This window comes from Equus quagga, chromosome 12 (assembly GCF_021613505.1).
Source record: "Equus quagga isolate Etosha38 chromosome 12, UCLA_HA_Equagga_1.0, whole genome shotgun sequence".
Classification (NCBI taxonomy): Eukaryota; Metazoa; Chordata; class Mammalia; order Perissodactyla; family Equidae; genus Equus; species Equus quagga.
This window is the reverse complement of record NC_060278.1, coordinates 63,128,858-63,156,810: the sequence shown is the minus strand read 5'-3', so window position 1 is coordinate 63,156,810 and position 27,953 is coordinate 63,128,858. Positions and strand designations below refer to the sequence as shown.

Here is a 27,953-nt window from a genome sequence, read left to right as displayed (position 1 = left end):
AGAAGGAGCCTTCTGGGGACTGGCAATTTCCATGGCTTGAGCTGGGTGGTAGTTATATACACGTATATACATATACACAAATGTGCTTATGGCCTCTGACTCTGTAGCCTGACTTCTCAGTGTCAAGCCATGATCTGAATGTTTGTGTGCCCCCAAAATTCATATGCTGAAATCCTAACCCTCAAAGATGATGGTATTAGGAGGTGGGGCCTCTGGGAGATGATTAGATCATGAGAGTGGAGCCCTCAGAAATGGGATTAGTATTCTCCCAAAAGAGACCACAAAGAGCTCTCTCACCCCTTCCACCACATGAGGACACAGCAAGAAGGCACCATCTGTGAGCCAGGAAGAGGGCCCTCCCCAGAACGCGACCATGCTGGCGCCTTGACCTGGGACTCCCAGCCTCCACAGCTCTGCGAACTAAGTCCTGTTGTTTATAAGCCACCTAGTCTGTGGGGTTTTTGTTATAGCAGCCTGAACAGCTAAGACACTATCCTAATACCCATACTAGACTGGCATTCAGCCAGAATGTAACAATTTAGATACACTTTTGCTAAAGGGTGAAATACTGGTTGCCTCTTGCTCAGGACCACCCACCATGCAGAAGCTAACAAGGCCGGTCCTGGCAGGGTGGCTGGGTGTTGGGTGTCTCACCCCTGCATTCACACACACCGCAAGGAGGTAAAAACTGCAGCACTGGTTGATAGGCTGGGAAACTGCCAGCAGCCCGAATATCCAACCACAGGGATGTGACTGCATGGACCACAGCAATCCCCACAGGAGGGTATGAGCAAGTTTTCGAACAAGCGGGCAGAACCATACGGAAAATTTTGCACACTGTTGAGTTAAAATAACCATTACAGGATAATAGTACAGTGTGAACACGTTCATGTTAAAGAAATCGTCTCAGAACCAAGCTGTGCCTTTTGCACAAGAATACAACTGCAAAGAAGACTCCGGAAGGTGCACAAGCAGCAGGGTCCCCAGGAACAGTGCTCATGGAGGACGTCAGCTTTCATTTCCATGTTCCACTTTTTTCGTTTCACAATAATATATCTGTGTTATTTGTGAAACAGAAAGCTAAAAGGAAATTTTTTTAAGAAATACTACTCCTGGGGTAAAAGTCTTGAGTGAGCTCGATTCTGCTGACTGGGAAGATTAAAAGAAGTCAAAATGCCCAAAGCCTGGTGTGCTGTGAGGGCTAATCGAGCCACCTCGGATGAGCCTGAGCTGTGGTACCGAAGGAGGAGACCAGCACCATGCTGACTCTGGCCAAGGCAGGAAGCATACTGCTCCACAGTGCTGCTTGGTGCCCCAATTCGAGGAGTTGCCAGGTGCTTTCTACCTCCCTGCCAGTACTGTTTATCAATAACTTGGGGCCAGGGAAACCCATGCAGGGCTCTCCTGTTGGTTCTGATTACATGACAGGAGTATTCCCACAAGACCCACAAAATACAAAGAGCCCAGCCGAACCCCCGTCAGCTCCCTGGTGCAGAGGTTTTTGTGCACATGGTGGTGCCTGGTCCAAGACAGCAAGTGTATGTGGCCACAGCCCTTATGGAGGGGGTACCAGAGGAGCCTGTACTGGGCCCCGGGGAACCCCTGGGTGAGCTTGCTTTCAGCTGGGGTGCCCACTCGAATGAGCCACACAGCGCCTCCTTCTCCTGACATGCTCAGAGCATGCGCCTTGTCATTCAGGTCCTTGTGAGCCTTCTTTAGCAACCAAATCCCACGAGTGCATTTGGAAAATCAAACCTCACTCTTTACCCCTGTCCCCTCCTAGCTCCCTAGGCCCACTCAACTGGCCTTGCAGATGATACCCAGAGGACCTGAGATGGTTTCTGTGGCCCTGGCCACCCCTTCACTTCTCTTGATGCCCCAGCACTGCCTGGCCCAGAGAGCAGGGGCACACTGTGGGGCCCCTGTGCTGTGGAGGGCAAGTCCTCTTCAGCTACACTGGCCCCCAGTCAGGAACACACAGGCCTCACCCTCCAAGCTCCAACATGCCAAGAGAGGCATCTCAGACTCTCACCACCATCTAGAAAGGAGCCCAACACTCTTTCTGCTCACCCCACCTGGAAAATTCAAAGTACTTGGTCATCCAGACACAAACTGACCTAAACCATGAGGCAGGCCCTGAGGAGGGAGGAGCTGGGAGCATGAAAATGTGCCTCCCAGGGAGGGGCCCCGGCCCGTCCTGGACAGGGAGGCAGCAGTGCCCTCCAGAAGCCAGAGTCTCGTGTGGAGCCCTCAGGGCACTGTCTGGGCCTCCTGCTCCAGGGTCAGCCGCTCAGCTTCACAATGAGCAGTCAACCCTCGCCTGACCTTCTGCACTTCCCCTGCGTGTGGGCACAGGGGTGCCGAGGAGACAGATGGCTGCAACTGGGAGCTCGCCACCCAGCAAGATGGTCAACGTAAGGACAGATATCTGTGACTGGAGCACAGGCTCATCCAAGAGCCTGAGGTCCAGCGCAGCCAAGGATATCCATGGATAGACGAGGCACAGAGAAGGTCCTTGAGGGACAGTCGGAATCCTAAGAGGCAGGGAGGGGACAGCAGGGCATTGCAGGCAAGGGGAGCAGAGCCAACCAGGGCCCTAAGACCTATCCCAGCACCACATGCCACATCACCGAGTAACACGCACACCGTCACCCACCTCCCTTTTCCCTGGACATGTTTGGCAGAAAGACACCCCCAGTGCTACCTGCCCCACGTGCTTCCCCATGAAAAACCACCAAGCAGAACTGTGTATTCACCCCAGGAGCCTCCCCACCTTGTTTTCCCTGCTGACCACACGTGACAACACGCATAGGGGCAGAAATGAAACACAGAAGGGAAAAGGAGAGAGAACAGGCCTGGGTACCCTCCACCTCCTGGTACTGTCTGAACTAACCCCACGTCACCCTACCATCATGTGACTTGGTGGCAACTATCAAAATTACAAACAGAGATAACCTCTGATCTCACAACTCTCTGCTGGAAATGTCTACAGTAAAGGCAGCACACAAGGGCAGAATGACATTCATGACAGTACTCGGCCATGGTGACACCCAGCCACAGGGGAATGCTCAGTGAACTGACTACCATCGTGCAATCCTGGACAGCCGTGAAGGAAAGGGCTTGGCCTTACCTTAAGGAGTTGGTAAGGATTCATAACAGAGACAAAGCGTAGAACTCAGGCACAGAAAATATCTGGACAGTTGTGCCCCAGCCCGTTAATGCAGTGGGCCCCTGGGAGGGGCTCACAGGCAGGACCTCTGCTTCTACTCCATGCGCCTGGCATTATTTGAATCCACCACAGACGCAGCCACATGCATAGCTTCCATGGTTAAAACTATCTGAGGCCTGCATTGCTCTGACACGGCACGACACCCTCTCGCGCAGCGGGACAGGCCGCTCACCTGACCCCAGGGTCCGCAGGGAGGAGCGGTCGTACTTCCGCACCCAGGCATCGCCGTACTTCAGCAGCAGCCGCACCGCCGTCGGGGCGCCGTAGAACTGATTGATTTTTAACCTCTGTACTGTCTCCCAATACCGACCTACAAAAAGGCCCAAATTCCCTATCGGTCTGAGAGCCCACCAGACATTATCTATTTTAAACCTTTTTAGAGAGCAGTCAGCAGATGCTGTGTGCTGAATACATGCAAAAAACTGCATGTGTTCACGAACTGGGGTTCAACTTCCACCACTGAAAGGGGAGGGGGGTGTTCTGGGACAGGACTCTGCAGGGCAGTCACCTCCCAGCACACCCCGACCTGTGGCTGGCCCACTTGGAACCAGCCTTTACCTGGCTCCGGACGGCTGCAGCCACGTGGTGTATCCCACATGATATAGCAGGAAATCAGTTCAAAGGGCTCTTGCCTTGATCTTAAAAATAACTCATGTGGCATTAACATAGAACTTTCATTTAGTCACACTTAAATGGTCTCTAAAGTGGTGACTGGTGCAGCAGTGGCTACCACTGCATGACCCCAGGGAGCAGGGCAACTGCCCAGCACACACCTGATTTCCCATAAACCCCCACAACTCACCACCACCCCTCTACACACGGGAAGCTGAGCTTAGCGTGGCTGAAGTGATGTGTCTAAGATCACACCTAAGACATGGCTCTTACTGCCTAGCTATGCCCCCGAACATTCTGCCTAGAGTGCAACCAGTCCTATTGGGAGGCTGGAGAGCAGCAAGGAGAGGTGACAAGCTCCATGGACATAATTGGCAGCACTGTGGGAAGTATGAGCAAGAGCCTTCTGGCAGAGCCACCACTATTTAGCTACATTAAAACAAATACTTGGGGACACTGTGCTGTGTGAGAGGAAGATGCCAAGGTGAGCAAGACATGGCCATGCCCTCGAAGTGATCTCAGTTCATGGAGGTGGCTCCAGGCCACATACAACGTGCTCTGACAGAATGGCCCTGAAAGCACAGGTGGCAGGGAAAGCCCCCTCCATCTGTGGAGACCTGGGGAGGCTGGCAGATCCAGAAGGGCTGGATCTGGTCAAGTGGCCATGGAAGTGAGAGAGACAGTGCTAAGGAGAGGGCCCAAGGCAGGCAGCTATATTAGAGGGATAGGAACGCTGGAGTGGGTGGTCCTGAGACTGCTTCCAGCACCAAATTAGACCCCCTTCTATTGCACACCTGGCTTCAGCCCACCCGGCAGGGTGAAAGACCAAGCAGCTATGCCATGGGACCACGAGAACCACAGCCAGGCCAGAGCACAGGCCTCCACTCTACCCTCCTATGAACCTCTCCTCCTTTCTCAAGCTCCCTTCTGGGGACCCTGTTTGGGTCCCCAGTCCTCACCAGCATCAGGGTAAACCGGGGTGCTCTCAAAAAGGACGCTGGTCGCTCCATTGCAGAGGGGCCCGTACACTACGTAGCTGTGTCCTGTGATCCAACCGATGTCAGCCACACAGCCAAAGATGTCGCCTGGCCGGTAATCAAACACAAGCTGCAGAAACAGGAGGAGAGGCCATCAGGAGCCTGTTGCCGCACGTTCCCACATGTCACTAAAAGTGAGCTCTAATTGTGAGACACAGTCGTTCAGCGGCCACTGAGAGTGGGATGACTAAGTGCACAGTGGTGGCTTCCTACAGCCTCGGCAGTAAAAAGACAGAGCTACTGCTACACACAACAACGGCTGACTCTCGCAGTCTAGAGTGGATATGGTATGCGCCCCAACCAGACAAAGCCGATCTGTGCCGGAGGCCTCGCTAGTGCTGGCCTGCTGGGGGACTGCCTGTGAGGGGCAAGCCAGGGCCTTTGGGAGCTGGAAACGCCCCATGTCCTGATAGGGGTGGTGGCCACAAGCATACCCACAGGTGAAACTTCATCTAGTCGTATGTTTAAAATATGAGCACCTGTCTGCATTATGACATAGTTTTAAAAAATCTCTTAAAAACTACAAAAAATAAAAGCCAGAAAGACCAAGAAATGCCTCAAACCTCACCAGCTCCTAAGAGCCTAAGAGGAGGGACACTCCTGCATTCTTGCCAAAGGGTCCAACCTGAGCCTGACCCTGTCTCTGGATCCAGCTGCCCCATTGCAGGAAACACAGAGGACAGAGGGGCAGACAGCCAGGCAAAGTTTAAGGAAATGGAGGGGATGGGGGGAAGCCTACAGGTTAAAAAAGGCTTAAAAGATCCCCTTTTAACATATTCCAAAAATGTCAGTGGACAAGAGTAAGCTACAGTATCCAAGGATGCACATTTGGGTGACAATTAGGAAAAGGAAAACACAGGGCAGTGTCACTCTAAAAGCCAGGATGTGGGGGCGGGCCTGTGGTCGGAGGGGCCATGGAGGGGCTTCTGTGAGGCTGGCAACATTCCATTTCCCAAGTGAAGTAGGGTTTTCCTTATAATAATTCATTAAGCACAAATTTGATTTGGGTGGTTTTCTGTATCTGTGTTCTATTTTGCAATAAAAGGATTTTTTTTAATTCTTTGGGTGAGTGGCCCCAAACTTCTGCTGCTGTACACGAGCGCTGAGATTCTCCAGGAGTTGCCAGACAGCACAGTGGTGGTCTCTAGATGGCCACGTCCCCAAGGGGTAAAGAGGGTTCTTTCAAGGAAGACTGCACTTTCTCTACAGTGGTGAGGCAGGATGCCCACATCCCAAAGCCCCACGGCACGCAGGAACAGAAATGCCAAGTCTTCCCAGGGCTGGAGATGTCTCTTCCTGCAGTTCTTGGATGGAGAGCAGGAGCCTGGGGCCAGCCACTCTCCAAAGGGCCCAGCAGGCAGCTGGCGCCCTAACCCCACTGCCCACCTCCAAAATCTGCTCACACGCCATCGTCCCTGAAGAAGCCAACATCCCTAATACCCTCTGTATGTGTGCACACACACGTGTACACAGAGACGTGTGCACACACACATACTCTCATCTACAGAAAACTGAAAGTTTCTATTCCTAATGCTTAAAAAAACCTCAATGTATTGAAGAGAAACTCAAAAGATGGTCCCCATCCTAGATGCCCACTTCTTTTGCTCATATAAACAGTGTCCTCAAAACACTCTGAAAACACAAAAAAATTAAGAATCTCAGCACATTTACAGATTCCATAATGTTAATTTTATCATAAGTTGACGGAAACAATTTGATCCATTCTGTGACTTTCTTCATATCTCGTCTCAGTGATTATGTTTTCCAAAGCATTTTACTTACAAGATGTATCAATCTTTGTAACTTCCCCACCAAGAACTGAGGAAGGGTGGGGTTTTTCAGATGAGAACACTGAGATCTAGAAAAGCTCTGTGACATGCTCAAGGTTACCCAGTGGCCAGAGGACAACCGTTTTAATATAGATTTGTGTTCTGCTCAGCCTGGTTCTGTACCACGTTTGTCTTCCTGCCTCACTTTCAACTTCCTTAGTGCTGGGCATGAGTGGCCACCAGTAGGACCGGTGCAGCGTGCATGCCTGCTGTTTCTACCTCCCAGTACCTGCTCCTCATCCACACGCATTCCAAGAGGTTCGCCTCCCATTCCACCCAGGCTGGCCAATCCACACATTCCACCCCCACCCTCAGCCTCTGACTGGGCCGGAATGGGGCCCTGTACCCTAACCAGGCCAGTGATTTTGCTGGGATTGTCAAGGCTCCTTCCAGCCCCTGGGGCAGCCAAACATGGGAATCAAACCTGGTGGGGATCCTGGTTGGCACAGAGGAAGGGGGCCAAGGCAGGGAAGATACCACCCCCCAAGACAGCGTCTGAGCCCCGCTTGGATGGGCCTGGGCCTTCCTGTCACCTGGCCAGTCAGTTCCCTTTGCTGCTGTACCAGCTGGAGCTAGTTTTGCCTTCTGCATCAAAGATGGCATGGTCCACAGATGGTATCTCAAAAGGCAATCCCACTCCCCAAGTGGGAAGTGTCCACTACTCCCCAAGGGGAGCAAGGATGCCACATTCAACTGCAATCCCCCCAATCACATTTAAATGAGTTCTGATTTTTAAATGCATTTATTGGAATAAAAAATGCGCCATATCACTTGCTATAATCCCTAAAGTGTGGTCCACTATAATACAATTTCCGTGTACTAAATTTGAGCTTCCTTGTAAAAGTAGATCTTTTAAAAGTTTTTTTAATTTTACTTTTATTTTATTTTTTTAAAGATTGGCACCTGAGCTAACAACTGTTGCCAATCTTCTTTTTCCTTTTCCTTTTTTTTCTCCTGCTTTTTCTCCCCAAATCCCCCCAGTACGTAGTTGTATATTTTAGCTATGGGTCCTTCTAGTTGTGGCATGTGAGAAGCCACCTCAGTGTGGCGGGACAAGTGGTGCCATGTCCACACCCAGGATCTGAACTGGCGAAACCCCAGGCTGCCGAAGTGGAGTGCACAAACTTAACCACTCAGCCACGGGGCAGGCCCCAAAATTTTTTTTAATTTTACTTTTAAAATGTGGCCCTAGTGAGCAGGACCTGTAGGCCACAATACTTTTAGGGGCCCAAGAAAATGTTTTACTTTGTTTTAAAATCAGAAAAAAAAATGATCTTTAAGAGGAAGAAAGCCTTTTAATATAAAAGTAATATATTCACCTTTATACCAACACAGTTGTAAAATATAATTTTTGACATTTTTTAATGGAGGAAGGGGCCCAGGAAGGCCAAAGCACCCGGGTCCCCAAGCATCAGAACGTGGCCCTGCCAGTGAGCATGTCAGACCAGGTGAGGGCTTGGTTCCTGCAGGCCTTCGAGCAGACAGACGGCAGAGGCACAGGCGCGAAGGGGCTAAAGGCCAGCATTGAGACTCAGGGTTGGGAGTCAGACTCTTCCAAAGTAGACAGAAATGCGGCCCCTCTGCCCACCCAGTCCACTGCACTAGTGCCACAACTCACAGTAGCCCTGCTCATGAACACGCTACGGGAGAAGAGGAGCCCCCATGGGCACTGTGTTATAGCCCTAAATCCAGCCCCACTTGCCCCCTGCCCAGAGCCCTGCCAGTGAGGCATGGCCCCACGTGCCCTCACCCCCCAGCCTCCACAGAGGCACGTACCCTGTGTGTCAGGGCGGCATACAGCAGGTAGCCCGCCTGGGTGTGGACGAGTCCTTTGGGCATCCCGGTGCTCCCAGAGGTGTATAGCATGAAGAGCATGTCCTCACTGCCCATGCTCTCTGGGGCACACACAGGGTCCTCCTTGGCCATTTCCTGTGAGGGGAAGACACAAAGAGCCCCATCCAGGGCAGTTAGCCTCTCCCCTCCATTCAGCCTCCCTGAGAACAGCTCTCCCTCAGCTGCTGTAGGACTCGGCAGACCAGATTCAGAGTTCACCTTCTCTGGCCTGCCCTAGGTTAATTCCAGATGTGAAAAAGACAAAAAATGAAAGGATGGATCTAATAATTTCTGTTACATTAAGTGTTTCAGTATATTTGTGGTCTTTGAGTTCCATCTTCCCAGCTGGGATATAAGCCCATCAAATACCACAGGGGAACCCTGAGCACCTGTGGGGGATCCAGATTGAGAACCCAAATCTGACAAGACTCAGACCCAGTTAACCCAATAATAACCTCTCCTCCTCAAACTGTACAAAGTCAGGTAAACCCACCTGCTCGAGGGGGATGTCCAGATCCCCCATGTGGACCTTGTTTTCCGTCCTGTGAGCCACCAGGATGCACTGGACAGTTGGGCACTGCTTCACAGCTTCGTCCACTATCTTCTTCAGCTCCACCACTCGTCCTCCCCGGAGTCCTTGGTTGAAGGTGATAACCACCTTACACTTGGCTAACAGAGACAAACACAGACATTTCTGGTAGGTTTCCTCCCCATTGTGACCCTCACAGCCCAGACTAACAGGTACACATCCAGGCCTAAGAGTGTGATCAACAAAGTCCAATCCTGGGTCAAAGAGTCGACAAAACAGTGAGGGGTCTGCCTGCTATGCAATCTCTGTGCTCAGTGCACACGCACCAGCCCTTTTCCCAGCTCTGAGGAAGAGTGGGAAGTGACTGGAGGCAAGTTACTTTGAAGCTCAACTCTTCCATACTTCTACCCATTCCCTCCCACCTGCCCTGGGCACTTTCCCAGGTGAGATGCCATCACACTGCCCCCAGCCACAGCCACCCTGGTGGCAGAGCAACACCAAGATGTAGAGACCAAGACAGCTGGGCAGCCAGAGACCAAGCCTCAAGAGGCCCTGTGCGGTCCTTGCCCTGTCCAGGGCCAAGAACCTTCACTGCCCAGAGAACAGGGACCACAGCCCTGGGGGATGCAGGAGCTGCCAGCCCCCACCCTCACCTTCAGGGGAAGGCCCTCCAGGCTCCACACCTGCTCTTCAACGACCCAGTTAGGCTCAGCCAGGCCCAGGGCAATGCCCGGAGACCTGAGCTTCCACTGCTAACCTATGGCGAGGCCAAGAGCAGGGAATCAGGTATAGACACAAACTGAGCCACAGGACCACAAACAAAAGAATGACCCTCCACACCATGCCCCAACCTCGGATGACCTGGAGAGATCAAGGCTGCTGTGGGTTATCAATACAACTCGCCTCTAAGGAAGATCCTGGAACAAATATTCAGTTGTGGTACCGACTGGCAGGACCCTACACACATCCCTCAGACCTTTAATCACTCTGCACCAAGGGCTTCTTCTGGAGCCACAGGCAGAAGTGCTGGGGGATTACCCCAACCACAGCAGCCCTCAACCAATGACCTCACCCCTTAGGGGGTCATCCTGATGCATGTGGTTCCATCATCTTGTAGCTTCTCCCTGTGGGACTAAGCCCCAGGCACCCACTGTGGAAGCTGGTCTGCTTTGATTCCTCATCCAGCCTCACTCCCTAAGGCCCACGGCACTTCCCGGGACCACCTCCCAAATGAACTGCCTCCACTTGAACTCTCAACTCAACATCTGCCTCTGGGGAAGCCCTAACCGAGGCACCAATTGCCCTCAGCCTTTGAATTTGAAAGTGCTTTCTAGCAACATACATACACCCTTTCTTCTTCCCCAGAGCCCTAGAGATGACGTGGCTTTGAGGATTGTCTAATGTGACCTGAGAATTCTCTAGCACAGGCCTTTGCAGCTGGATGACTCAGGAGGGTCATCAGGGGTCAGAGAGATACTCCAGACTTCCTGGGACACCAAGAGAAGTGTTATCTAGCTCTGCACACCAGGGACCCCCAGTTGCACACACTGCTCTTCGGGACTTGGCAATCTGTCGCCCTGAGGAAACAAAGTCAGGTAGGCAGACACTGTCTGAGACGCCCTGGGCCTACAGCCCTGGAGATGGGTTTGGTCCAGGTAAGTTCCCTGTGAGGGAGGAAGGGAGATGATTCAGCAGGGAGAAGTTACTCTTCTCAAGCGGATAAATGACTAAGAAAGCTCAGGAACCCCCAGGAGAAAACAGCAGCCCCAGTCCATCCCAGGTGCTGGAATCATGTGGTGTGGGTTGTAGTTCCTCTGCGGCCTCCCATGGCACATGCCTCATTCCTTGTGCTCATTTGTCTGAGACCTTCCCAATGGAGCAGTTCTCAAAGGCAGGAACCTGTGCACACGCCTGGCCCGAGAGGTGCTTGGGGAGCGCATCTCAGCCTGTGGTTCCCTGAGGCTGGGCGATGCTACAGGGCAAGTGCACAGCATCAGGGCACAGGCAGGATCAGCCTGATGCTTTGGCTGAGAGGATTCCATTTTACCTCCCTGGTTTTTGAGCAGGTATTGGCATCTGTATTAGTCTTCTACTATTCCCATAGCCAATCACCATAAACTCAGTGGCTCGGAACACTCATTTTTAGCTCACAGTTCTGTAGTCCAAGTGAGCTCAGCAGGGTTCTTTCCTCAAAGTCTCAATGCCAAAGTCAAGATGTCAGGGCCTGGGGTCTCCTCTGGAAGCCCTCAGGGAAAATCTGCTGCCAGGCTATTCAGAGTGTTGGTAAAACTCAGTTCCATGTGACTGTAGGACTGAGGTCCCCATTTCCTTGCTGACTGTCAGCCAGGGGCCATTCTCAGCCTCTAGAGCCACCTACATCCCCTGGTTCATGATCTCCTGTATCTTCAAAGCCAGCAGTGGCAGGTCAAGTCCTTCTCATGCTTTGAATCTCTCTGACCTCCCCTCCTGCCACATGTCTTCTGCCTCCAGCCAGAGATGTTCTCTACTTTCAAAGGCTTATGTGATTAGATTGGGTCCACTTAGATAATCTCCCCATTTTAAGGTCCATCACATCTGCAAAGCCCGTTTGCTATAAGGTAACATATTCACAGGTTCTGGGGGATTAGAGCAGGGACATCCGTGGGGGCCATATTCTGTCCCTACACTGCCTCTCAGAGCCATTCTCCTGACTGACCCCCACCATATCCACCATACCTCCCTCTCTCTCTACTCCTCACACAGCCTAAAGTAAGAGGGAAAATAAAGGGAAGAGAAGTGGTCAGAGCCTGGAGGCCATGCTAGGGTACTGGAACTCTAGAATAGTACATACTAACTGAGGTGGCTGCCCAGCTCCTGGTGAGCCCCTGGTGGCCTTGTTCAGAATCTCACCCCAGTGGCAGATTAAAGATAGGTGCAAATTCTTTGACGGAGTCTCATGGAGAAATAGGGTCTAGATCCCCTCCCCTTGAATCTGGAATGGCCGCTGGCTGGTTTAACCAATGCAGTATAGTGAAAATGATGCCATGTGTATTCTGTGCCTGGCCTTTAACACAACCAGCAATTTCCACTTCCTTCCTGTTGGAGCCATGAGCCACCACATAACAAGTCTGACTCAGAGGTTGCCATCCTGTGAGGAAGCCCAAGTTAGCCATGTGGAGAGGCCACATGAAGAGAAAGAGATGCCTGGCCAGCCTCCAATCATTCAACCCAACCCAGCTGATATCCTAGACATCATGGAATAGAAAAAAGCCATTCCCACTCTGCCCATCTGATTCCTACCCCAAAGAATCATGAAATATAACAGCAAAATTCATTAGTTTTATATTATTTATATTACTATATTTTATTATATTTATATGTTATATTTTATTTATTATTATACATTTATTACTGTTTTAAGCACTAAATTTTGGAGTAGTTTGTTACACAGCAGTAGACAACCAAACCACCCCCTCAATGAGCGAAGAGGACACAGACCCTGTTCCAACACAGTCTTGCCCCCAGGAACCTGCCACCTGAACAGGTGGACATGAAGGCTGAAGGGTATTGAGGAAGAGCCCTCTTAATGGCAAAGTTCTACAGAAAAGTTACAGGAGTGCCCCAACTGAGGCCCTCAGAGCTGACCTGGCCCCTGCCCTCTGATGGCCTGGTTGTTTATGATTCTGAGGTTTGCAGTACTTGGAGCTACCTCAGCATCCAGCTACTAAATCCCCATATGCTAAATTCCCCAGAGTCAACTGCTGCTGCTTGTTTCAAAGGATCTTCACAGAAACACTTGGTAACTGTGGCCACATCAGGAAGAGAGGACGGGGCAGCCCAGTGTAATGCTATAAAAGCCATGAACTCTGGTGGCAGGATGCCTGCATTCAAATCCTGCCTGTCACTAACAATGTGGCATGGGGCAAGTCACTAAACATCTCTGTGTCTCAGATTCCTTATCTTTAAAAAATGAGTATAACCTCCCAATGAAGAAAAGTCCAGGATCAGACGGCTTCACTGGTGAGTTCTACCCAACATTTAAAGAGAAATTAATATCAACCCTTCTCAAACTCTTCCCAAAAATTTCAGAGGAGGAAACACTTTCTAACTCATTCTATGAAGCCAGCATTACTCTGATACCAAAGCCAGACAAACACGTCACAAGAAAACTACAGACCAATATCCCTTATGAACACTGAGGCAAAAATCCTCGAGAAAATGCTAACACACTGTATCCAGCAGCGTATTAACAGGATTATACATCATGACCAAGGGAGATTTATTCCTGGAATGCAAAGATGGTCCAACATACAGAAATCAACTAATGTAATACACCACATTAATAAAATGATGGACAAAAACCACATCTCAACTGATGCAGAAAAGGCATTTAACAAAATCCAACACCCTTTCATGATAAAAGCATTTAACAAACTAGGAAGAGAAGGGAACTTCCTCTGATAAAGATCATCTATGAAAACCCAGAGACAACATCATACTCAATAGTGAAAGACTGAAAGTTCCCCCACTAAGATCAGGAACAAAACAGGGATGCCCACTTTCACTACTGGTATTCAACGTTGTGAAGGAAATTCTAACCAGAGAAATTAAGCGAAAAGAAAGGAAAGAAAGGAAGAAATGGCATCCAAAGTAGAAAGGAAGACATTATCTCTATGCACAGATGACATGATCCTATATGTAGAAAATCCTAAGGAATCCACAAAAACTACTAAAGCTAATTATCGAATTCTACAAATTTGCAGGATACAAGATCAACACACAAAAGTCAGCTGTATTTCTATACACTAGCAACAAACAATCCACCAAAAAAACTAAGAAAACAATTCCATTTACAAAAGCTTCAAAAAGAATAAAATACTTAGGAACAAATTTTACCAAGGAGGTGCAAGACTTGTACACTGCAAACTACAAAACATTGCTGAAAACAATTAAAGCAGAGATAAATAAAAGAAAAGACACCCGTGTTCATAGATTGGAAGAGTTAATATTGTCAATATGGCAATACTCTCCAAATTGTTTTACAGATTCAATATAATCCCTATCAAAATCCCAACGGCCTTTTTTTGCAGAAATGGAAAAGTTGATCCTAAAATTCATATGGAAATGCAAGAGACCCAGAATAACCAAAACAACCTCAAAAAAGGAGAATAAAGTTGGAAGACTCACAGTTCCTGATCTCAAAACTTACTAGAAAGCTAAAGTGTCAAAACAGTTTGGTACTGGCACAAGGACAGATGTATACATCAGTATAACAGAATAGAGAACTCAGAAATAAGCCCTCGTATATATAGTCAAATTATTTTGGACAAGGGTGCCAAGACCATTCAACGGGGGAAAGAAGAGTCTTTTCAACAAATGGTGCTGATACCACTGGATATCCACAGGCCAAAGAATGAAGGTGGACCCTTACCTTATACTACATACAAAAATTAACTCGTGGATCAAGGACCTAAACGTGCAAGCTAAAACTGTAAAACTCTTAGAAGAAAACATAGAGGCAAATCTTTATGACGTTGGATTTGGCAACGGATTCTTAAAGAATACACCAAAAGCACAAACAGCAAAAGAAAAAATCAATGAATTGCACTTCATCACAATTAAAAACTTTTGTGCATCAAAGGACACTATCAAGAGAATGAAAAGACAACCTATAGAATGGGAGAGAATAATCGTAAATCATATACCTGATAAATGTCTAGCAGCCAGAATATATAGAGAACTTACAACTCAACAACAAAAAGACAAACAACCAATTAAAAATTGGGCAAAGAGCTTGAGTAGACATTTCTCCAAAGAAGACATGCAAATGGACAATAAGCACATGAAAAGATGCTCAATGACATTAGTCATTATGAAAATGCATATCAAAACCACAATGAGATTCATACCCACTAGGATGGCTATAGTTTTCTTCTTTTTTTTTTTTAAAGAAAACAAATGTTGATGAGGATTCAGAGAAACTGGAACCCTCATACATTGCTCGTGGGAATGTAAAACAGAGCAGCTCCTTTGGAAAACAGTTTTGCAATTCCTCAGGAAGTTAAACATAGAATTACCATATATGCCAACAATTCCTCTCCTAGGTACACACCCAACACATTGAAAGCAGGTGTTCTTCCACACGAACATTCATAGCAGTTCTATTCACATGAGCCAAAAAGTGGAAACAAGTCAAATGTCCATCAACAGATGAATGGATAAACAAAATGTGGTATATCCACACAGTGAAATATTATTGAGCTATAAAAAGAAAAGAAGTACTGATATATGCTATAACATGACTGACCCTTGAAAGCACTATGCTTAGTAAAAGAAGCTGAACACAAAAGGCCACATATTGTATGAGTTCATTCATATGAAACACCCAGAATAGGTAAACCATAGAGACAGAAAGCAGGTTAGTGGTTGCCAGAGGCTAGGTGGAGGGGGAAATGGGGAACACCTGCTTAATGGGTATGAGATGTCTGTTTAGTGTAATGAAAAAGTTCTGGAATATACAGTGATGATGGTTACACAACATTGTGAATGTATTTAATGCCACTGAAGTATACACTTAAAAATGGTTACAATGGTAATAAAAGGGGGGGGGATATTGAGAACACTATCTCATACAACACTCACGAGGACTAAGTTAGTTAAACGAGATGACCTTTGCAAAGTGCTTAGAACAGTGCCTGGCACATAGTAGGTGCTACAGAGTTGACAGAGAGAAAGAGAAAGAGGGATGGCAACACCAACCCTTGAAAGTGGAGGGAGAAACACGGCGAAGGAGTGGAAAAGGTTTCCCAGCCTTGTCTAAAATCCCATGGTCAGCAGGGGTCTGAGAACTCCACCCTGTAGCTCTGTTCACTACCAAAAGGCAAGTCTTCTATGAGACACAAAGAACTCTCAGTGGCCCCCTTGGCACCCTCCTTGGGGAGCCAGCTCAGGGACTCTTAGAATCTCACTGGAGCAGGGTTCAGACTGCATGAACATGGGGCACCACTGAAACACTGGGCCCTCTGACACCTGAAAAAGGAAGTATATCGTTCTGCACACTGTCCAGGAGACGCTGACCCACCTATGGACAGAAAGTCATAAAGATACATCACAGGCCCCCACACCTGACTCCAGGCCTCCAGAGATGGTCCCTATCATCCTCCACGAAGGAAGCCTTCCAGCTGTTGACCCATGCGACCTTCCCTGTACATCCCCAGGCCCACCTCACCCTACATGTTTCTTCCCTCCTCCCCTGCAGCCATGCCAGCCTCTTGCAGGCCCTCACACACACTGTGCTCCTCCCACCACTCAGCGGGCACCTATGCTGTTCCCTCCACAGAATCTTCCCTCCCTTCTTCATCTGGTCAAATCCCACACATACACTCAGATCTCAGCTCACAGAACATATGCTCATTCAGCCATGTGCCGGTCCCTGGTAGTGTCTGTCATTTGTCTGTGTGACTTTCATTAATGTCTGTCTCCACTCTCACTCCCTGATGGCCACACCCCAAGGAACACAGAGCAGGGGATTCTGGGTTCCTCCCTCCCTCACCCTGCCCACAAGCTCACCATCATTGATTCTCCCAGCCAAGGACTCCGCACTGAAGCCAGCAAAGACAACCGTGTGGACGGCTCCAATCCTGGCACAGGCCAGCATTGCGGCCACAGCCACTGGAGACACAGGCATATAAATGGCCACACGGTCCCCTCGACAGACCCCATGCCTCTTCAGTGTGTTGGCCAGGCGGCATGTGGTCTCCAGCAGTTCCCTGCAGCACAGAGAAGAGAAGGCTATCAGAGATGGGGGAGGGCCAAAACGCAGACTAACTGGGGGCAGAACCATTCTGCAAACTTCAAGTTCTGTACACCTAACCACTGCCTGGAGGGTTGCGGGCAATCAAATACTCATTGCATGGGAAGTTCTTTTCCAGAAACAGTGTTTTTAACTTTGTAGACTGGTACTGACAGATTCCCTCCACGCTGCTGAGGTAAAATGGTGGTCCTTGCATCATCTAGAGCAGGGCTTTCCAGAGACCACAGCGCCCACAGCCTAGATGATCATATCCTGAGACTTCTGAATACATTCGCCTCCGAAAGACCTCAGAAGTAAGATATTTAGTGGGGAAGGTAAGGCCCCAATTTTCTGAATCGGCACCTGCAGTGGCACCAAGCCAGCTCCTGCCAGGCAGGGCCCCGGACTCAGGCCATAGACCCAACGCTGCAAAGCCACAGCGGGTCGGCACAGGGGGCGGCGCAGGATGGCCTCCCCGTGCAGCGCCGGGGCAGGGCTGTCGGGAGAGAGAACACCCCACCTTTCTCCGTGCTGGGCGCTCGGAGAACCCGGGCCTGGCAGGCCCAGCAGACACCCCGGCCGGCACCTCCCACGCCCCCGCCACTCCTTACTCCTCCCCGGGACGTCGCGAGGTTCCGCCAGCGGTCAGAACCCACAGCTCCCTGAGCAAGCTGATTGGCTTAGAGGTTGGCACGGGACCCAACCCGGCCCAACCAGAGCCCACGACAGGCCCCCCCCCCCCCCCGAAAGCCGGAAGTCCGCGGCGGCCCCTGCCGCGTGGCCGGAAGCGGGGAAGCGGCCGGGAGCCACGCTCGCCCCTGGCTCTGACGAACGTGGACCCGGCAAATAACCGTTTTCCCATTTTTGCTCTACAGTTTGATTTAAATTTATTATTTAGTAAAAAGAAGTAGCAAGGAAGGACAGAATAAGGGAAAACCAAGGCCGCGCCCGCCCTCCGCGCGCTCCGGCCTCGGCCCCGGGACGCCCGCCGCCCGTCGGCTCCTTCCCCGGGGTGCGAGGGCGAAGGCCCGGCCGGGAGGGCTCCCCGGAGGCAGAGCTCGACGAGAGGCCGCCCGGAAGCCGCCGCGGAAGGGAATGAACGGGCCGCCGCAGGCCGCGGCCTCGCAGGCAGGGGCCTCGGCGGGCGTCGTCACTGCCCAGAGCCACCGTGCGTGGAGACCAGCCGAGAGCCAGTGCAGCCTGCGCGCCGGCTGCCGGGACTCCTGCCAGGCTGGCTCCAGCGCGCCTCTGCTGCTGCGTTCTCCTTTTCTCCTTAAAGCTTTCAGAAGCAGGACAAAGGCGCCATTCAGTGGCACCCCACCCACCCCTCGCCTAAGTTTATGATGAAAGGAAGAGCAGCCCCCCTCGACAGCCCTCAGCACCAAACTCCGCAGAGTCCTGGGTCCAGAAACACTCCTCCTACTGCTGAGGAGGCAGCTGTGGTCAATAATGCGGAAGAGTAACTCGGGTCCAGTGTGGGCGCCATTTCTCAGCGCTAAGGACCTGTGCGTCCGGGCAGCGCTGTAGGAGACAGAGGCTTGTGTGTGTGTCCCATCAGTGGTGGTGAAATTCAGCCCTTATTCTGCAGGCCAAAGGCAGCAGTTTGGAGTGAAAACAAACGTGAACTGTCCAGACAGAGGCCTGGTTGGCTTTGTGTAGTAGCCGCGTAGGCGTGGAAGCTTACCCGTCTCAGCTGCCATGAGATCACCTGAGAAACAGAAGGCGCCGTCACCTTGGGTAACTGTCCTAAGTATTGATGAGAAGCGTCACCCACCGAGGACTCTCCCAAACATTCAGTAGGTATTATGTTTCCCATCAGATGTCTTTATTTGGAATCATTTTCTAAAATTCACTTTGGTGAATTCCTAAGATGTTAAAAATTCCGTTTTAGGCACCATGGGGTGAGTGGGCATAGACAAAGGAAATGAGAGGGAGTGTCCTCCAGGAGCACAGCTCGGACTGGGGAGATGAAGGCACATGCGTGCGAGTGAAGGCGCAGCTTTCTGGAAAGGGTGGCTATGAGGAAGGGTAACAAGGCAGCAAAAGGGAAAGGAGTGAGTTCTGCTTACACAATCAGAAGTCACCGGAATGTCAGAGCTGGGTAGTGGACCTACAGCCCTGGGGAAGGGTCTGGAGACCAAGCAAAGGTAGTCCATGTGTTGTTCCCTGGAGGACTGAGGGGCCTCGACATGTACACCCGAGCTGGAACTGGGTGTCTGGTGGGGCCCACACTCTTGCTGCTGCATCCATGGGAGAAATTTCTGATAAAGAATTTGATCCGGGTAAATCTCTGAGCTCACTCCGCTTCCTATGCACTCTGCCAAGGCCATAAACCTCAAGGTCGAAGGGCTCCCTGAAGGTCAGACAGGGCAGGAGGCTACACTGTCTGCCAGAATCCTGCGCACAGCAGTCCAGCCTCTGCTTAAACATCACATTGCTGGAGGCCACCACCTCACAGGGCTGCCTTGTCTTTGTCACTTTAGTAGAGAAACAGTCTTCCTAACATTGGACCAAGATTTGTAGCTGTTCAAATTCCACCCCTTGATCCTAGCTCTGCCCTTTAAAGCTGCCCAGAATAAATCTCATTTGTCATTTGACAACAGCTCTTCAGATTCCTCGGTACCCGCCCCCTCCCCCCACTGCCCCATAAGCCCTTTCCACTCCCAGGTTCTGGTCCAGCCCTCGGGGGCCCCACTCTAGACACCTGCAGGTTACCAAATGGTCCCCACATTCCCATGGTGTCTGTGCAAAGCAGAATATGGGCACACCCAGACTCTAGACTTCAACTCTATATTTAACCCTGTAGATTAAGAGGACGTTAATTTTTTAATACCTGATACAGGTGGCTCAAATTCAACATGAGGTCACCAACCCCACCTTCATCCCCCAAAACACAGAACAGCTGCTCTTTAACCAGGGCTTTCCCATATTATGATCAGGGAATTATTTTTTTAAAGCAGCCTTTCCGTTTGTCCCTATTTAAGTCTCTCTCAGTTTCTCCTCGTCTTTCCAGCTAACCCATTATTTGTTAAACTTGGATTTTTCATTTTAAACTTTTGCTTTTCATTAGCAATTGCCTCCAGACTTCTACCAATGGAAAAAATAGTTAGCAAACCTAGGTCTTCAAATCATTGAAAAATAAATGTTATTCCAAGTACTCAAAAACTGTTCGAAAGCATGTTCTCTGGTGACTTCTCAAAGACTTCCACAAACTAAAATGCTGCTGTTTCTGTATCAAAAAGATAATGCAGCCATTCAGTGACCAGTGCTTTGGGCTGTCGCTACAGGAAACACTGGCTTCCTCCTTGCCTGTGGGATCTTTCCAAGGGACAGTGACGTGCAGCTTTCTGAGAAATGATCTCACTAAAATGAGTTAAAGTTATGTTTTCAAGTGCAAAGAGAAATATAACATCTGTTCAGGCACTGAGCAAGATATCTAAGTTTGCAATATAGACTCCTCAGGGCCAACCTTTCAGTGTAGACATATGCAAATAATGTGCACAAATATATAAATTTGGCCTTGTATTCATGCTTCTTAACACCAGTAAAATGCTGACTGGCCTTGGCGGAAAGAAGGAGACCTTCTCTAGCCAGCTCTTATTAAACATAATTGGGAATAACATTTATCCAATGCTAAAGACATAATCTGACCACAAGTATTTGTAACCAACATGACACCTGCCCAGACTCAGATGGTATAGAGGCCCCCTGGCCCAGCTCAGTCCAAAACCGGACATAGCTGGAAACAGAGTTCAGAAGAAAAAAGAGGAAGAAATACACTCATATTTATTTATTTATCTATCTTCCAATCAGAGCTGTTTTTCACAGTTACTATTTGAAAGTCTCTTTCCCTCCTAGCTGTTTCCCAGTGACAGCCCGGGGAAATAAGATAAGCCACGTGTGTGTGTTGTTGTATTTAAGAAATAAACAAATCGGGAGTGTGTGATTTGCTCACTTCCTACAGTAACTCTAGCTCTTAGTGTTCATTAAATAAACACTAGCTGACAGACTGACCTTCTTCCCTGGCCATCTGCCCCACTGACCACAAGCTCTACTCGGGCAGGAATTGGGGGCTTTACTGCCTTCCTCCCAGTGCCTGGTACAGAGCCCAGCTCAGAGAAGGTGCTCCATAAATATCTGTTGAATGAATGGGAACAGTAGGGAAGTGAAACGAGAAGAGCCCTGGCAGGCACAAGGTGTCCACTCTGCAGATGCCTTCCATCTTCCTCGAGAGAGAGAGAGGGCGAAGCTGCCATCACCTCAGCATCACACTGGCAGGAAAATGTCCTGACCCTTTGAGAGGCAAATGGAAAGGACCATCCCCACTGATAAACCAACCCCTGGCTACTTTTCTATTCATTTTCTTCTGCCAATAAGGGAAGTAGAGCCAGGTAATCGTGTTGATATGTGAATGGAAGGCCAGTGACAGATACAAAGCATTTCAGAGTGACTGCTCCCCTCCAAGCCTCAGTGCTGACAGGAGGGTCCACTCCATGGTCCAGATGCAGAATGTGAAGGGACACCCATCTGTCCTCAGTACTGTCTCTAGAATTTGATAGTCTCTTCAGCAAACCATTTCTGGAAGTCGGAGGTAGTGAGAGAAGAAAGGATCAGCTTGAGGAAAACAGAACATAACAGGAGGGACTCTTTCTCCCACAGGGAGAGTGTGGAGGGCCGGGCAGGGCACATGGATGGCTCATGAATCCTGTCTCAGAACCAGGCCTAGGGACAAACTCCTGCCCTCAGGCAGCCTTCTCTGACCCACATGTTACTGCACCCACCAGATCCGATTTAATGGTGATGAGATTTACTCGCTCTGGTACTTGTTGCCACTGAGAGAACAGAAGCCCAGGGAATCAACTGAGTAGGCGCATAAGCCAAGTATGAAATTCCTCACACATCATTATTTGATTTCGTGACCATGATCTTTAGCAAAAAGAAGCTGCGGTGGAATATAAAGTAGTAGGCACACACAACCAAAAAACTCCCAAAGCTCTGTTTGCCAAGGAGGGCACAGGCACGTCAGGCTTCGCAGGAGAGAAGATGAACTGCCACTGAGGGCACCAGGTCAACCCATGAACTTGGGATCACAAAAGCTGCATATTTTCTAAATTTCCTACAGAAATATATTCTCCTTGAGATGCTTCTATACTCTGTGGATGGCACTGGATTTGGAGGAATTCTCTCAGGAGAGTCTCTCCTTGATCAGAGGGATGGGGCTCCCACCCCAGGTCCCCACACCTAGAGCCTTGATTACCTCGTCTATAGAACAGCCTGATGATAGGAGCTACTACCAAGGTAGTTGTGAGGACTGATATGGTCTGAACATTTGTGTCCCCTCCAAACTCGTGTGGAAATCCTAACCCCTAAGGATGACAGCATTAGGAGCTGGGCCTTTGGGAGGTCCTTAGATGGATTAGTGCCCTTTTAAAAGGGACCCCACAGAGCCCCCTCGCCCCTTTCACATGTGAGGACATAGTGAGAAGGCACTGGCTCTGACCCGGGAGGAGGGCCTCACCAGAATGCAACCGTGCTGGCACCCCAATCTTGGACTTCCAGCCTCCACAACCGTGGGAAGTAAGAATCTGTTATGGATGAGGCACCCAGTCTGTGGTGTTTGATTATAGCGGCTGGAACAGACTTAAGACAAGGACCAAATATGGAGTCTCAGGTGCATATAAAGGCACCCTACAAACAGGAGCTATAATTATTGCAGAAAAGGGCAGAAAAAGAAAATTAGTGAAAATCAGTGGTTCCTTAGTACAAGTTTGGCACCTCAGTGCTGCTTCTCAGGAGGGAGAATGAAAATGCCAGTTTACATTCATGTAAGTCGCAGGTATCCATGTCACTGGATACCTCAGCAGAGAGACTCACGAGTGTATTCGAATGCCTTGCGTGAAGCCCTTGCCTGCACAGCCCACCCGCTCCATGCCCCGCAGCAGGTGCTGATGAGGAGTCCTCGCCTTGGGGTTGGGGTGGACCTAAGAAGGACGCATCCTCCAGGATGGGGCTGTTACCAGCTTGCAGGGCCAGCCACCTGGCCCCTAGCCTGTGGTTCCGAGAGGCTGCAAGAAGGCAGGCCCACCCACATGCTCTGCGCATGCCACCAGGCTGTCACCGACTGTGTCACCCTGCCATCTCTACCAGCTGCCTCACCTTCTCCAGCCACACTTGCTGCCCAATGTGAGCACAGGGAGCCTCCTCCTCAGGCCAGCCACAGCCACTTTCAGGCCCGCCGTGTCCTACCTCCTCAGCGTCAAGGGAGCTGGTTCCTTCCCCAGCCCCAACGTGTTACTATCCAGAATGCTGTCCTCCTGCCTCCCTACTCCTATTCACATTTCCCTCCTGTGGAAGGATGACAGTAACAGCGATTCAGCAAATGTCCTGTGCCCAGGCCTGCTCTGAATCCTTCAACACCCATTTAACCCTCACAACAGCCAGGGGGCTATGAGCTATTATCACCCTGCCACCCCCATTTTCCAGATGAGGAGACTGAAGCACAGAAAAGTTAAGTGACTTCTCAAGACTATTCAGCTGAAAGGGTCAGGGCAGGATTTGATCCCAGGCCTGGCTCCAAGGGTCTTGCTCTTAATCAGCTCCTCACATAACCCTCAGCATCAGAACAGCCCATCTTCCACTGCACAGCTTCCCAAACTTCATGATTTTTGCCATCCACTAACTCTCTTGTTATTTATGTAACATTTAGGGGTGGCGGGGGTTGGCTTATTTTTTTAATGTAAATTTACTTTAAGAATAAACTAAAGGCTCTGAGGCTGACCCTGTTCAAAAGGGAAATTAGCAAGAGAAGAGTTAAAAGCCGGCTCTTGGTAGTTACATTGAGCCTTTCTGATAATTGGGATGGAGGAGAATGGGGAGAGGGAGTGCATGGCCTTTTCCTTCATCACTCACACTCAGGACCTTCACCCTCAGGACCACCTGCCCCAGGGTTCGTCTCCCTAGGCATGTCCAGGTCGAACCCCAATCCTGAGTCTTTCTCTCCAACTCCAACACAGCCCGCCTGCAGCTGGCCTCCAAACAAGCCCTCGCAGAATGGAAGTAAGGGTCAGACTTGAGAAAAGCTCTGTCCTCTTCCCTAATTAACATCTTGGACCTCAGCACTTGGCCTTCAGCCTGAGTCTTGTCTCCGGAAAAGAAGTTCCTTCCTTTCCAGACCCAAAGCCCAGCTCGCATCATTGAGGGAGCCAGGAGCCAGTGCACCAAGAGCCCCAGAAGCTCCTGCAGGCTGGCCACCCCAGGCAAGAGTGCACTGGTGACTCCAGTCCTAGAGACCAGCACCAAAACAGCTGGGGCCCTAGCAGGACATTCACCCACGGACCAGACAGGCTTGTTTACCTCCCAGGGAAAGCCACAGAAGTGATGTGCTTTCCCTGGCAGAATTTGGAAGAAGATGTAGGTTTTAACTTTCTAAAAACATTTACTTTCCCCTGTGGTTTAAACCAAAAAAACCACAGGATGTTTTTCAGGTCCTGCTCCAGGTTTATATGCCCACATGTCATCAAGTGGGTCTCTCTGCATTGCTCCACGCAAGTCCACGGGGCTGCAATGACTACAACAAAACACAGGGCAGGCGAGATCACACGGAAACTTTGAGATGAGACGTGAGGAGGGGACTGCCCTATTTCTCAGGCTTTACTGTGAGTCCACGGCACATTCCAAATTAGTGCCTGGAGAAAAGTAAGCAGGGAGACAGGGCCACAACGTGGGATTCAGAGGGTACAAGAATTGGTGTGACTGCCAAGGGCCCATACTGCTTTCCTGGCCTCTTGGTGGCAGCTTGGAGAAACATGAAATCTGCTGAAAGGAACAGGAGGCAGGTGGAGCCCAGTGTTGTGCCGGCAAATGTTTAACAACTAGTTTTCTCAGGTTAAAAAAGCCTGATGTATAGCATTTACCAGTTATTGTGGTGTCAGTGCTCCGACCATGCTCACTTGCAGCTGCAACACGACTCACTGAGCACTGAGCAGGGGGTCGGGAGGAGGAGCCTGTGACACCAGACCCTGCCTGGGGGCCTTCAGCACCCCAAAAGCAGCCTGTGACCCCCATGAGGCTGTCCTTAAAGGCCACTTCAACTAATTCTTTCCTTCATAAAAAACAATAATTGTTGACTAATTATTTAATTCATTTTATTTAATGATCATTCATTTAATAATAAATAATTGCTAATAAAAATGAAAATCATTCACTTGGAAGGAAGGGTCGAGGAGCCCCTGCACACCTCTCTTATTCCACTCCAGGTTACCTCTTCCTCCAGGCCACAGGCCCCTGACCCTGGGGTTAAGGCACTAAGTTCTGTGTAGGTTCAGAAACTGGGCTTCCACAGGCTCCACTCCCATGCCTGGGACAAAGGCGGAGAGCACCCTCACACACCCTGTGGCAGCCCCATCACCAGGGCCACTGCAGATGGCTGTGCAGCTCCACCCTGCTCCAGGGCACTGACCCCAGGATGCTGAAGTCCACAGTAGGGCTCACACCCCTTTAGAAGGGGCACCCTTCTGTAGTTCCACAAAAGTGCCCCCAATTGCACAAGACTGATAACATGCCAAAAACCTCCTCATGTAGAACATCAGCCTGGAAAACTGTCCACAGTTTAGTTGTAAAGTCCAGGAAAACAATTGGCTTATAATGTGAGAATTGAAGGCTATCCCTTTGGAAAACGGCCTGGCCTGCAATGAATCTACATCTAGTCAGGCCCACCCTGGGTGGAAGTACTCAGTTACAGAGTGAAAACCAGAGTCTATTCATTAGAGAACACCTTGAACAGCTGCGGTGACCAAAGGCCCCTGCACACAGGAGTGACTTAGAGGGTTTCATCACCACCAGGCCCCACTGGAGCAGCCTAGGATCTGGGCAGCTACGGCTCCAGTCCCCATAATGTAACAGTCAAGCATCAAGCAGAATATGGGTCCACAAACCCATCCTGGACTGGACCTACCTGTGGTCACCATGGCGTTCTCTCATTTGGTGTCTAGTCGAGCCTCCCCAGGGTGCATCCTCTACATCAGACACCTCACATCTGGGCTTCTACATGTGACTCAGGTTGCACCAGGTAGCTGCATGCAAGAGCGATGCAAGGTAAGCTGCTGCCTTGCTGCTAGCCAGCACGGTCCGACGATGCTGGGGTTTTCCTGGAGAGGTTCCACCAGCTGCGAGGGTGTTGAGAGGCACTGAACCAGCAGTAATCATGATTTCCCAACCCCTGGACCAAAGCTACAGCGGCGAGTTTGGAAATTCAGCAGTGCCTGTGGGGTCTCCTGAGTCCATTCTGACTGTGCCAGAGGTTGGGGCTGGGTGTCAGCCCAGAGGCTGCTCCTCCGCCCAGTGGCTTTGTAAGCACCCTGTATAGACCCTTTCTGCTTAAAAGAGCGGCAGTGACTTCCCTTTTCTGCAACTGAATCCTGATGGATCCGTTCCTGCTGACTGGGGCAGGCAGCCTCATTACCAGAGATGCATCTTCAAATAAAGATTCCTAGGCCCCACTGGGAGATTCTGACTCAGCGGGGCCCAAGCAGGGCCTGGGTATTGTGTTGTTAGAAACCTCCCCAGAGCTGGAAGTCACTGCTTTTGATACCACCAGTGACACCTCACTCCAGCTCTGGCTGTTTGGAGACCACAGGGAATTTCTGAAGATGTTTGCGTCTGTTAAGACCCCGCATGGCCTCTTCTGAATTCCATGTCCACAAGGCTTCATCAACTTGCTCAAGGCTTTTCTCCCCAAGTCCCCTTCCAAGCAGAACCAACAGGGAGAATGAAGCTGTGGTGGCCCGGGCAGGGAGCAAACAAATCCACCCTGTCCGCCAGCGGCCCAGAAACCTTGCTCCAGGCTTCGCAGGGGAAATTTGACTGGATGTGCTGATGAGAAACTGTCAAGCCTCTCACCCAGCCCTACCCCCTACTGTTACCATGTTCAGATGAGGTCCAAGACAGCCACTGGGAGGGTCAGGAGAAAGAATGAAGGGTGCAGGAGCACCAGGCTGGGCAGCCCCTGTTCTGAAGAGCAGCCAGCACCCATCCACCACCCCTTCCTCTGGCACACACAGTGACACCCCCCCTTGCCTCCAAGGCACCCGAGCCCATGCACTTCCTGCTCCTCGATGTCCCACAATCACACCAAGACCCCACAGCCCTTGGCCTCGCCTTCTCCTGCAGCTGTCCCTTGTCCCTCCGGCACTGATGAACCCCCTCCTCCCCAGCTGGCATAAAAACTTAATGTGTGTCTGCTTGTCCTGGGGGTGGGGGGACGACATCTGGAACATATAGCCCTGGTCAGTGCAAGGGCATATCATCTGCACACAGCAGAGTTCAGCCTCTGCACACAACCCCAGGAACCACCAGCCTCGCGCCTGTCATCAAGTCAGTGCTGCAGAGCACTGGGGCTCCATTTACACCTCACCTCCTCCCTCAGGCTGAGGATGAAAGACTCAGGTTCCTCAGCACGTTGTCAGAGCCAAGCTAAGCTGAATTCAAACCCTATTTCTGGCCTGTCCAGCTGGTGAGCAGGAGAGCTCCTGAAACTGGCTGGGCATCAGGTCCTGGGCTTTAAAACAAGGGGTGACCGTGAATATGAACGACGATCATTGTATCAGCTCCTGCCTCATCAGCCAGAGGCTGGCCCTCAGGCCACAGGGTCAGGTGTGACTTCAGGAGGACAGAGAGCTGGGACACCCCATTCCCAAGCTAGCTTACAGGATGGCTGCTACAACCTTCCCAGGACTTGTTCCTGGTGCCCCTTATCCCAGGCAGGCCCTGATGGGGACTGGACATCGGGCAGGGCCACGTGACACCACAGCACAGCCCACAGCAAAGCTGTAAGTCAGGCTTACCCTGCTGTCTTGACCCTCCAGAAGCAGAAGGGAGAAAACAAAACAGGAACAACAGACCCAGTTCTAGAAGATTCATCTCCAGGCAACCAGTGGCAAGCCTGCACCCCTCCGCCCAGAGCCTGCACCCTCCCCTGAGCCTGCACCCATCCCCCCCACCCCAGCCCGCACCCACCCAAGCCTCCACCCCCCCCCCCGCGCCTGCCCCCTCCCCTTGAAGGGCTACACCCCCCCACCCCAGAGCCTGCACCCACCTGCCCAAGCCTGCACCAGCC

The 27,953-nt window shown here is 50.5% G+C and overlaps 1 protein-coding gene across 2 annotated transcripts in view; it reads right to left on the bottom strand.

Moving 5' to 3' along the window:
• The window catches only part of ACSS1 (acyl-CoA synthetase short chain family member 1), a 53,357-nt gene that overhangs the window by 10,192 nt on the left and 15,212 nt on the right, over positions 1–27,953 (bottom strand). For both annotated transcript variants that reach the window (XM_046678717.1, XM_046678718.1), the window contains exons 3-7: positions 16,618–16,817; positions 9,034–9,209; positions 8,484–8,636; positions 4,801–4,948; positions 3,402–3,539 (exon numbers count right to left, since the gene is read on the bottom strand). In XM_046678717.1, the coding sequence (XP_046534673.1) occupies positions 3,402–3,539; positions 4,801–4,948; positions 8,484–8,636; positions 9,034–9,209; positions 16,618–16,817 (815 nt within the window). The remainder of the gene's footprint in view (positions 1–3,401; positions 3,540–4,800; positions 4,949–8,483; positions 8,637–9,033; positions 9,210–16,617; positions 16,818–27,953) is intronic.